We start from the raw sequence: 12,274 nt of genomic DNA on the forward strand, positions 1-12,274 counted from the left end.
CAAACCAAGTGCATTAATCAATAAGATTCCTGCACCCAACCTCTGCTTCAAAATGCCCCATGTTACAGCTTCAGCACTGATCCACAACTGTGCCCAAATAAAAACAGCTTCTTCAGAACATTTAGGCAGTGTTAGTCCACTGAGTGTGAGAGGATGAGAGTGTAATGGTGACATGGCTCAGCATCTAGCTGGGACACAGGGCTTGAGAGGCCCTCTCTCCGGCCAGGGCTCAAGAGGCCCTCCCTCCGGCCAGGGCTCGAGAGGCCCTCCCTCCGGCCAGGGCTCGAGAGGCCCTCCCTCCGGCCAGGGCACGAGAGGCCCTCCCTCCAGCCAGGGCTCGAGAGGCCCTCCCGGCCAGGGCTCAAGAGGCCTCCACTCCAGCCAGGACACAAGAGGCCCCCCCTCCAGCCAGGGCTCGAGGAGGCCCTCCCTCCGGCCAGGGCACGAGAGGCCCTCCCTCCGGCCAGGGCTCGAGAGGCCCTCCCTCCGGCCAGGGCTCAAGAGGCCTCCACTCCAGCCAGGACACAAGAGGCCCCCCCTCCAGCCAGGGCTCGAGAGGCCGCCCCCTCCAGCCAGAGCTCGAGAGGCCCCCCCCTCCGGCCAGGGCACAAGAGGCCCTCCCTCCGGCCAGGGCTCGAGAGGCCCTCCCTCCGGCCAGGGCACAAGAGGCCCTCCCTCCGGCCGGGGCTTGAGAGGGCCCCCCTCTGGCCAGGGCACGAGAGGCCCTCCCTCCGGCCAGAGCTCGAGAGGCCCTCCCTCCGGCCAAGGCTCGAGAGGCCCCCCCTCTGGCCAGGGCTCGAGAGGCCCTCCCTCCGGCCAGGGCTCGAGAGGCCCTCCCTCCAGCCAGAGGCTCGAGAGGCCCCCCCTCCGGCCAGGGCACAAGAGGCCCTCCCTCTGGCCAGGGTTCGAGAGGCCCTCCCTCCGGCCAGGGCTCGAGAGGCCCTCCCTCCGGCCAGGGCACAAGAGGCCTCCCTCCGGCCAGGGCTTGAGGAGGGCCCCACTCTGGCCAGGGCACAAGAGGCCCTCCCTCCAGCCAGAGCTCGAGAGGCCCTCCCTCCGGCCAAGGCTCGAGAGGCCCTCCCTCCGGCCAGGGCTTGAGAGGCCCCCCCTCCGGCCAGGGCTCGAGAGGCCCCCCCTCCAGCCAGGGCTCGAGAGGCCCTCCCTCTGGCCAGGGCTCGAGAGGCCCTCCCTCCGGCCAGGGCTCGAGAGGCCCCCCCTCCGGCCAGGGCTCGAGAGGCCCTCCCTCCGGCCAGGGCTCGAGAGGCCCTCCCTCCGGCCAGCAGTGCTGTTGGGATGAAGCTCAGGTGGTCTTGGGCAGCGCTCAGTGTCTGGAGAAAACTTGTCTCAGTTCCCGTGAATTAACAATGATTTTTCCAGAGGCTTCACACAGTTGATGGATTGAGAGACTCCCCTGTTCTCTGGCAGTAATGATGAAAGTACATGGCTGAAGTAATTCAGAGATGATTACAGTCGATGTTGTTAATGATGCATTTAAAAAGGAGCTGAACAGAATGATATGTTAATGAGGAGGCCTGTTTGGAGGGTAAATTCTGGGATAGACCAGTTGTGCTGAATGGTTGGTTCTTGTATTGTAAATTTTATATAATTCTATTTATGTCACACAAAACAACAACAATAATAGCCACATTCCCCAGAGCACAGTACTAAGAAGACAGTTAATGATCTACACTGCATCCTTTTATTCAATTGCTTATATCTTTAGCAAGAAGGGTACCTGCTCTCTGAACCTCTGACGGAGTTGATAGCTCCTCACACATGAATTAAAGAGCAGCAAGTCGGCTTACAGAATGTTTTTGTTCAAATCACCTTACTTTTTTTGTGTTTCTCCACACTTGACCCGGATCCTGTCCACATGGATATCGAAGTTGGAAATGACTGAGGGGGTCCAGAGTGGGAGTTTGTACCAGGCGATGGAGCTCCTCATCCTTTTCCACAGTGAGTTCCAGGTTAAAGAGGACTCCCACTTAAACTTAATCAGCAACAAATCTCCAATGTCCACCTCAGTCACCACCAGGAATGAATGGGTCTTATTGGGTGTAAATCTCTCCACACTAAATAAAGGAGTGAGACAGCTCCAGTAAGAAATATTAGCTTTACAAAAAGGAAGACAATTTGGATGTGCAAGTGCTTCAGGTGTCAACTGTGGTTTGAAATTAATGGTCACGAGGAAGGCACAGCTGATGTAAACTCTTGTTAGAATGAATATTCCGCAGTTTTGTGCAGTGTGATGTGTGGCACAGGCACTTTGAGACTCACACAGGACATTAAGCAGTAGTAATAAAAACAGAAAATGCTGGAAATACCCAGCAGGTCTGGCAGTATCTGTGACGAGAGAAAGAATTAACATTTAAGGTACCTTGCCTCTGAACTGGGAGAAGTTAGAGATATGATGGATTTTATGCAGGTGAAATGGGGGAGGGGAGAAACAAACAAAAGGAGGGTCTAGGGAAGGAGTGAATGGCAGAACATTAATGCCCAAAAACAGAAAGAAGATCAAGACTGAAACCTGCAAAGAAAAGGAAAATGTGGGGGATGGGGAGAGGGGGTAGTAGAGATTACAGTCTGAAATTGTTGAAGTCAGTGAAGGAAAGCTGTAAAGTACCTAATCAAAAGACGTTGCTCAAGCTTATGTTGAAATTCACTGCAACATGCAGTAGGCCAAGGACAGACAGTCAGCATAGCAGCAATGTGGAGAGTTAAAATAGCAAGCAACCAGGAGCTCGTGGTCATGCTTGGGGACTGAGTGAAGGTGTTCCACAAAGCAGACACCCAGTCTGCGTTTGGTCTCCCCAGTGTAGAGGAGACCGCATGGGGAGCAGCGAATGCAGTGGACTAAATTGAAGGAGGTGCAAGCGAAACGCTGCTTCACCTGGAAGGAGTGGTTGGGGCCTTGGACAGTGAGGAGGAAGGAGATAAAAGGGCTGGCATTACATCACCTGTGCTTACATGGAAAGGTGCCGTGGGAAGGGGATGGTGTGTTGGGGGTGATAGAAGAGTGAACCAGGGATTGACAGAGGGAACTGTCCCTTCAGAATGCTGAAAGGAGAGGGGAGGGGAAGATGTTTGTTGGTGGCATCATGCTGGAGATGGCATGGATGGTGGAGGATGATGCATTGAATACAGAGGCTGGTGGAGTAGAAAGTGAGAACAAGGGGAACCCCATAGTGGGTCTTGGAGGGAGTGGAAGGGGTGACAAAAGTGTGGGAAATGTGCAGACACGGTTGAGTGGGTGGGGTGGGGCGGGGGGGGAGTCCTTGGTCAAAGAAAAAAGAAGAGACCTCAGAAATGCTGAAGTGGAAGGACAGAGGGCAGCACCTTCAGGTTAGATACGGTGGGGAAACTGGGAGAATGGAATGCAGTCATTACAGGGTGTGAGGAAGTGTAGTCCAGGTAGCTGTGGGAGTCAGTGAAGATTAGTAAACAGTCTAACTCCAAAATGGAGACAGAGCAGTCAAGGAAGGGAAGTGATGAGTCGGATATGGACCTTGTGAAGGTGAAAGAAGGATTGAAATTGGAAGCCAAGTTGATGAAGTTTTCCAATTCAGGGTGAGTGCAGGAAACTGCACTGATACAGTCATCAATGTACCAGAGAAAGAGTTGAGGACATACCCACAGAAATACAGGCGTAGCTGGGACCGTTGTGGGTACTCATAACAATGCCTTCTATTTGGAGGAAGTGGGTTGAATTAAGAGAGAAGGTGTTCAATGAGAGAACGAGTTCAGTCAGGGGCAGGAGGGTGCCGGTGGTTGGGAACTGGTTGGGCCCCTGTTCGAGGAAGCAGTGGTGAGCCCTCAGACTGTCCTGGTGGGGGATGGAGGTGTCGAGGGACTGGATATCCATAGTGAAGAGGAGGTGGTTAGGATTGGGAAACTGAACATTGTTCAAATGACGTAAGGCGTCAGAAGAATCACGGATATAGGTGGGAAGAGACTGGACAGTGGAGAAAATAGAGTCAAGATAGGAAGAAATTGGGGCATGAACAGCCTGAAATGATGGGTCTACCAGGGCAGTCCTGTTTGTGGATTTTGGGAAGGAGGTAGAAGTGGTCTGTGAGATGGGGAAGCTATGGAGGGAAGATCTCCAGAGGAGGTGAGGTCACTGACAGTCCTGAAAACAATGGCTTAATGTTTGCTGGTGGGGGTCATCATCCAGGGGGAGGTAGGAAGAAGTGTCGGAGAGTTGGCAGTCAGCCTCTGTAAGGTAGAGGTCAGTACGCCAAACAACAGCATCACCCTGATTAGTAGGCTTTATAACAAAGTCAGGGTTGAACCTGAGAGAAGGGAGTGTAGCAAATTCAGAGGGAGACAGGTTAGAATGAGTGAGGGGAGCAGAGAAATTAAGACGGTCGATGTCATGGTGACAGTTCTCAATGTAAACATCAAGAGAGGGTGAGGCCAGAGAGAAGGGCTTGGGTGAAGAATACTGGAGGCGGGTGAAAGGGTCCCCTTGTGGTGGGGAGGATACCTGGTCAAAGAGTGAACATGGAGGGGAAGGTGACAGAAGAAGAGCATAATATTGTGCCAAGTTTAAAATTCATTGAGGTGGGGGTGCAAGAGGAGTCCTTTGCTAAGGACTGATCATTCAGCATCAGAAAGGGAAAGGTTGGAGGGTATCGTGAATACACAGCAAGAGGTGGGATTAGAAAAAGGGATGGGGTCAGAGGAAAGTGAAAGGGAAGAAAGATCTGGAGGGGCATTGGTACCCATGAGTTGTTGGAGCTTGCATTGTTTAAAATCCAAAAGGAAGAGAAATGTTTCTTTGCTTGTCCCAGTACTATTTCCTTCAGCTCCGTCCCTCTCTTCCCTTTACATTAATGATCAGAATATGAGCAGAAACTGTAACAAAGTCCCCTACTACACTAAATCACTATGCTCGGGTTGTTGTGCCTCTCAGTAACTTCCTTTCACCAGCCTTATCTACCCAGGATTTGTGAATTAAACCAGAATTAGATTTTCTTATATTTCCTCTTAGACTCACTTTCCCGTTTGTTACTCTGGTGCTTTCTGTCCCTCAGTTACTCTGGTGCTTTCTGTCTCTCAGTTACTCGGGTGCTATCTGGCTCTCAGTTACTCGGGCGCTTTCTGTCTCTCAGTTACTCGGGTGCTATCTGTCTCTCAGTTACTCGGGTGCTATCTGTCCCTCAGTTACTCGGGTGCTTTCTGTCTCTCAGTTACTCAGGCGCTATCTGTCCCTCAGTTACTCAGGTGCTATCTGTCTCTCAGTTACTCGGGTGCTTTCTGTCTCTCAGTTACTCGGGTGCTATCTGTCTCTCAGTTACTCGGATGCTATCTGTCTCTCAGTTACTTGGGTGCTATCTGTCTCTCAGTTACTCTGGTGCTATCTGTCTCTCAGTTACTCGGGTGCTATCTGTCTCTCAGTTACTCGGGCGCTATCTGTCCCTCAGTTACTCGGGTGCTTTCTGTCTCTCAGTTACTCAGGCGCTATCTGTCTCTCAGTTACGCAGGTGTTATCTGTCCCTCAGTTACTCGGGTGCTATCTGTCTCTCAGTTACTCGGGTGCTATCTGTCCCTCAGTTACTCGGGCGCTTTCTGTCTCTCAGTTACTCGGGTGCTATCTGTCTCTCAGTTACTCGGGCGCTATCTGTCCCTCAGTTACTCGGGTGCTTTCTGTCTCTCAGTTACTCAGGCGCTATCTATCTCTCAGTTACTCAGGTGCCATCTGTCCCTCAGTTACTCGGGTGCTATCTGTCTCTCAAGTTACTCTGGTGCTATCTGTCTCTCAGTTACTCTGATGCTATCTTTCCCTCAGTTACTCGGGTGCTATCTGTCTCTCAGTTACTCAGGCGCTATTGTCTCTCAGTTACTCAGGTGCCATCTGTCCCTCAGTTACTCGGGTGCTATCTGTCTCTCAGTTACTCTGGTGCTATCTATCTCTCAGTTACTCGGGTGCTATCTGTCTCTCAGTTACTCAGGCGCTATCTGTCTCTCAGTTACTCAGGCGCTATCTGTCTCTCAGTTACTCAGGTGCTATCTGTCCCTCAGTTACTCGGGTGCTATCTGTCTCTCAGTTACTTGGGTGCTATCTGTCTCTCAGTTACTCGGGTGCTATCCGTCTCTCAGTTACTCAGGCGCTATCTGTCCCTCAGTTACTCGGGTGCTATCTGTCTCTCAAGTTACTCTGGCGCTATCTGTCTCTCAGTTACTCAGGTGCTATCTGTCCCTCAGTCACTCGGGTGCTATCTGTCTCTCAGTTACTCTGGTGCTATCTGTCTCTCAAGTTACTCTGGTGCTATCTGTCCCTCAGTTACTCAGGTGCTATCTGTCTCAGTTACTCGGGCGCTATCTGTCTCTCAGTTACTCAGGCGCTATCTGTCTCAGTTACTCTGGTGCTATCTGTCTCTCAGTTACTCTGGTGCTATCTGTCTCTCAGTTACTCTGGTGCTATCTGTCTCTCAATTACTCGGGCTCTATCTGTCTCTCAGTTACTCGGGCGCTGTCTGTCTCAGTTACTCTGGTGCTATCTGTCTCAGTCACTCAGGCGCTATCTGTCCCTCAGTTACTCAGGCGCTATCTGTCCCTCAGTTACTCGGGTGCTTTGTGTCTCTCAGTAAGTTTGGAAAATCTGGAAATGGGAAAGCTGGTAACAGTGAATGTGAACATGAAGCTGACTGTTGTAAAACCCCAAATGATTCACTAATGCCCTTTATGAAGGAACCTGCTGTAGTTACTCTATCTGGTCTATATGTGACTCCACTCCCACACCTTTCCTAACTGCTTTCTAAAGTGAGCTAACAAGCCACCCAGCTAAGGGATGGCCAATCCCGTACCTGCCATGCCAGTGATACCCACTGTCTGGAGAGGGTGAGCATTCCCAATCAGGTAGCCAAGTATTGCTTCAATTTGGATTATGAAGGGGTTTAACAGGGTAGAAGGAGAGAAACTGTTTCTCCTGATGAAGGAGACCGGAACTATATGTTAATTATAAAATAATCACAAAAAGGATCCAGTGAGGAATTCAGGAGAAATGCCTTCACTCAAGAGAGCAGTGGGAATGTGGAACTCCTAGGGAATGGTTGAGGTGAGTGGTAGGGATTCATTTAAGGGGAAGCTGGATAAAGACGAGGGAAATTGGGATCACAGGGTATGCTGATGGGGTGAGATAAAGAGGCATGGGAGGAGGCTGGAATGGAGTGTAAAACCAGCATAGACTTATTGGACCATTTGGTCTGTTTCTGTACCATGGACTCAATACAAATTGTGGAACAAAGAAGCGACAGCAAATGGAGTGAGGAGGGTTGACCATAGTTGGTACTGGTGTTGGGGGGCAGTGGGGGTGGGGAGATAGTTGGAGAAGTGGGTGATTCAGATTGAAATGGAAGGGATTAAAGGGAGAAACAGAGATGGTGGGAGGGGGTGAATGGAGGGCCAGTGATCGGGAGTGGGGTGGGGTGTGGGTGATGGTTGAATAGGGTCAGTGGTCGCTTGGCCAAATCATGGTGGTGCTGGTGTAAAGTGGAGATATTTTCAAATGTCTGTTGTTGGAGTGGAGTTATACTTACATTTCAATTGGAAGATCTTTCACGTCATTCTCAGTCCCATGAAGAGACACAGAGAGGGTGGGGTCGATGTCAAAGTGATTGACTTTGTTGGAAAAGTGAATCTTCAGCTGGTAATGATAAACTGGGAAGGAAAGGAAGAGCCTGGTTAATGGTTGGTGACAGTGGGCACTGTGGTCTTCAGAGCCTCTGCAGTGAGGGCCTAAAGTTTCTCTTTGCTTAACTGTTCCCTCAGGTTCACAGCCAATGCTGTTGTTGTTCGGCGGGAAGTAATGGAAGGATGCGCAGGCTGTCTGATAGGCCGTGATGTCATAAGGTCATAAGAAAAAGAAGCACGAGGAGGCCATTCGGCCCTTCGAGCTTGCTCTGCCACTCAAAAAGGTCATTGCTGATCTGATTGTGGACTTAACTCCCACGTGCCTGCCATAACCTTGGACTTCCTTGTTGATCAAAAATTTGTCTAATTCAGCCTTGAAATATTCAATGACCCAGTCTCCACTGGCCCCTGAAGAAGAGAATTCCACAGACTAACAACCCTCAGAGAAGGAATTCCTCCTCATCTCAGTCTTAAATGGGAGAGCCTTTATTTTTAACGTGTGCCCCCTAATTCTATATTCCCCACGAGGGGAAACATCCTCTCAGCATCCACCCTTTTGAGCCCCCTCTGAATCTTGTATGTTTCAATAAGATCACCTCTCATTCTTCTAAACTCTAATGAGCAGAGGCCCAACCTGCTTAACCTTTCCTCATAGGACAATCTTTTCAACTCTGGAATCAGTCTGGTGAATCTTCTCTGAATTGCTTCCAATGCAAGTATATCTTTCCTTAGAGGAAGGAGGCCAAAATTGTATATAGTTCTCCAGGTGCGACCTCACCAATGCCCTGAACAGTTGTAGCAACACCTCCCAACTTTTATACTCCATCCGCCTTGCAATAAAGGTCAATACTCTTGCCATAGGCGTAACAATCTCAATACGAGCTGATAGTGGGGGGAGAGTTAATCCTGAAAGACAGGATAGTTAGTTTAATGGGCTCCCACAATTATCATGGGGGATTTTAATCTACATATAGACTTGAAAAAATGAGATGGGCAAAGGTAGCATAGATGACAAATTTGTAGAATGTTTCGGAATAATTTCTTAGGTCAGCAATTTCTGGAATGAACCAGGGAACAGGCTACACTAGACCTCATAGATGACAAATTCATAGAATATTTTTGGAATAATTTCTTAGATCAGCAATTTCTGGAATGAACCAGGAAGCAGGCTATACTAGACTTGATATTGTGCAACAAGATAGGATTAATTAGTGACCTCATAGTGAAGGTGCCCCCAGAAAGCAGTGATCATAATATGATTCAATTTTACATTCAATTTGAGGGAGAGAAGAGTGGGTCTAAGACTAGTATTTTAAACTTAAATAAGGGAAATTATGAAGGCATGAAAGCAGAGCGAGCGAAAGTGAACTGGCAATTTAGGTTAAGGGATAGGTCACTAGAGATGCAGTGGCAGACATTTCAGGGGATATTTCAGAATACACAGAATAGATACATTCCAATGAAAAGGAAAATTCCAAGGAGAGGACCTACCATCAGTGCTTAACTAAAAAAGTTAAAGATATTATCAAATTTAAAGAAAAAACATATTATTGTGCAAAGATGGGTGGCAGGTTAGAAAATTGGACAAAATATTTTAAAAAGCAGAGAATGACTAAAAGATTAATAAGGAGGGAAAAATTAGAGTTCGAGAGAAAGCTAGCTAGAAATATAAATACAGATAGTAAGAGCGCCTATAGATATTTTAAAAAGAAACAAAGTTAACAAAGTGAGCATTGGTCCTACAAAAAGTGAGTCTGGGGAATTAATAATAGAAAGTGAACTGGACCAGTATTTTGCATCAGTCTTCACTATAGAGGATACAAGTAACAAGCCAGAAATAGCTGTAAATCAGGAATTGGAAGGGAGGACGAGCTTAAGAAAATTACGATCACTAGAAAACTACTTAGCAAATTGTTGGAACTGCAGGCTGTCAAGTCCCTGGGCCCTGATAGACTTCATCCTAGGGTCACGAAAAGCCAATTACAGCCATGAATTACATACAGGCATATTGAATTTTTTAATGAAGACCTGTACGGTTTTAAAGAAATACAAACAAGGACATGGAGCAAAAGATGGCTGATAATATAAAGTGACCACTTTCTGGAAAATTCCTATATGGGTTATACTGACAAACCTGTCCTGAGAGAACATAGCATGCTGCACCTGAAAAGGTGTCATGGCCTCCTTCAAGCAGAGACACTTAAAAGGGGGATGGGAAAGATGCAAAAGACTGATCTTTAATCTCCTGTGGTTGCAGAGACAAAATAATGATTATCACATCTCAGCAGTCATCTAAAATCCATCTCCTGTGATTCATATCTCAGAATGTGTAAAATGGTTGGAGATCAAAGAAAACAGACTCTGGCGCAAGACATAGTTTTTTTCCCTTACAGGACTATACAGTGAAAAATGGGTTAGAAAGTTAGCTGCAGAGTAGTGCTAGTGTGCTGGTGTTCTGTGTATGTGACAGCAAAAATATGACCAACTAGTCACTCCTGCAGTTGCAGGTGAAGTCGCTCTCTCTCTCTCTCTCTTTCTCTGTTGCTGGAGGCAAGGCAACAAAAGCCACAATCAAAAAGGAAATTGGACAGCTTCTTCAGCTATCCTGCAGAACAAAGTGTCTCTAAACCCACTGTGAAGCTGCCAAAGTCAGCTCTACCGGAATCACCCAACTTAACAGCCGCAACATTTCACCATCTGTGCCTCACGGGCATGCCAAAGATTGATTCTTATATCTTCTTTAACTTTTATTTGGACTCTTCTCATTTCTGATCTGCATGTATGTATGTTGTGTTTTTACTATTTTTCTCAGGTTTGTAGTACCTAATAAACTTACTCTTTCTTTGGCTCAAGAAAGCCTGGTTAAATTGGCTCCTTCTAAAAATAAATACATTTGGACTGGGAAAAGGTATCCACGGGGGATGGGATCCCTTTTAAATGAACTTTGTTGCGACTAACCAAGGAGATTGAATAAAGAAGGGGAGCCAGCTCATTCCTCCCCACCCGGGAGCAAAACAAAATTGGGGTCCCATTCAGGAAGTTAACAAATTGAGGGACCTTGCCCAGGGACCAATTGTAACACTAGGGTCTTAAAAGAAATGGCTAGTGAGATAGTTGATGCGTTGGTTTTAACTTTCCAAAATTCACTCAATTCAGAAAAGGTTCCATTAGATTGGAAAATAATTATTCAAACTATAGGCCAGTAGGCTTAACATCTGTCATAGAGAAAATGTTAGAAGCTGTTATTAAAGATGTTATATCAGGGCATTTAGAGAAAGGTAATCAGACAGAGTCAACATGGTTTTGTGAAAGAGAAATCACGTTCAACCAATTTATTGGAGTTCTTGGAAGAAGTAACATGTGCTGTGCATAAAGGGGAACCAGTGGATGTACTGTACTTAGATTTCCAGAAAGCATTTGATAAAGTGCCACATCAAAGGTTATTGCAGAAAATAAAAGCTCATGGTGTAGGGGGTAATATATTGGCGTGGATAGAAGATTTGCTAGCTAATGGGAAACAAAGTAGGCATAAATTGGTCATTTCCTGGTTGGATGGATGCGACAAGTGGTGTGCCACAGGGGTCAGTGCTTTGGCCTCAACTCTTTACAATTTATATAAATGATTTGGATGAAAGGACTGATGGTATGGTTGCTAAGTTTGCTGATGACACAAAGGTAGGTTGGAAAGTAAGTTGTGAAGAGGGCATAAGGAGGCTACAAAAGAATACAGATAGGTTGATGACTGCAAAGATCTGGCAAATGGAATATAATGTGGGAAAATTTTGGCAGGATGAATAAAAAAGCATATTATCTAAATGATGGGAGATGCAGAGGGATCTGGGTGTCCTAGTGCATGAATCGCAAAAGGTTAGTATGCAGGTGCAGCAAGTAATTAGCAAACCTAATGGAATGTTATCATTTATTGTGAGGGGTATTGATTACAAAAGTAGGGAGGTTATGCTTTAATTACACAGGGCATTGATGAGACCACATCTGGAGTATTGTGTACAGTATTGGTCTCCTTATTTAAGGAAAGATGTAAATGCATTGGAAGCAGTTCAGAGAAGGTTTACCAGACTAATGCCAAGAATTGGTGGATTGTCTTATGAGGAAAGGTTGGACAGGCTAGGCTTGTATCCGCTGGAGTTTAGAAAAGTAAGAGGCGACTTGATTGAAACATATAAGATCCTGAGGGGTCTTGACAGGTTGGATGTGGAGATGATGTTTCCTCTTGTGGGAGAATCTAGAACTAGGGATCGCTGTTTAAAAATAAGAGGTCGCTTGTTCAAGACAGAGATGAGGAAAAACATTTCTTTCAGAGGGTTGTGAGACTTTGGAACTCTGTTCCTCAAAAGATGGGTGAGGCAGTCTTTGAATATCTTTAGATAGATTCTTGATAAGCAAGGGGGTGAAAAGCTATTGGGGGTAGGCAGGAATGTGTGGTTGAGGTTACAATCAGATTAGCCATGATCTTATTGAATGGCAGAGCATGTTCGAGTGGCCGAGTGGCCTACTCCTGACTCTAATTCACATGTTGCTATGTAACATCCTCAGAATGTGACTCGCCTGTATCACTGCAGTGAAACTCACACCTGCTCAGCCTTCACCTCCATGGGAACTGACCCTGTCATTCATCTGC

General features: G+C 47.1%; 1 protein-coding gene across 1 annotated transcript in view; it reads right to left on the bottom strand.

The window, feature by feature from the left end:
* Positions 1-1,733: 1,733 nt before the first annotated feature.
* The window catches only part of LOC144673140 (lipoprotein lipase-like), a 33,249-nt gene continuing 22,708 nt past the window's right edge, over positions 1,734-12,274 (bottom strand). The window contains exons 7-8 of the mRNA XM_078535131.1: positions 7,542-7,662; positions 1,734-2,072 (exon numbers count right to left, since the gene is read on the bottom strand). Coding sequence (XP_078391257.1) covers positions 1,829-2,072; positions 7,542-7,662 — 365 coding nt within the window. The 3' untranslated portion in view covers positions 1,734-1,828. The remainder of the gene's footprint in view (positions 2,073-7,541; positions 7,663-12,274) is intronic.

The sequence above is a fragment of the Cetorhinus maximus genome, unplaced genomic scaffold (assembly GCF_964194155.1).
Source record: "Cetorhinus maximus unplaced genomic scaffold, sCetMax3.hap1.1 HAP1_SCAFFOLD_303, whole genome shotgun sequence".
Classification (NCBI taxonomy): Eukaryota; Metazoa; Chordata; class Chondrichthyes; order Lamniformes; family Cetorhinidae; genus Cetorhinus; species Cetorhinus maximus.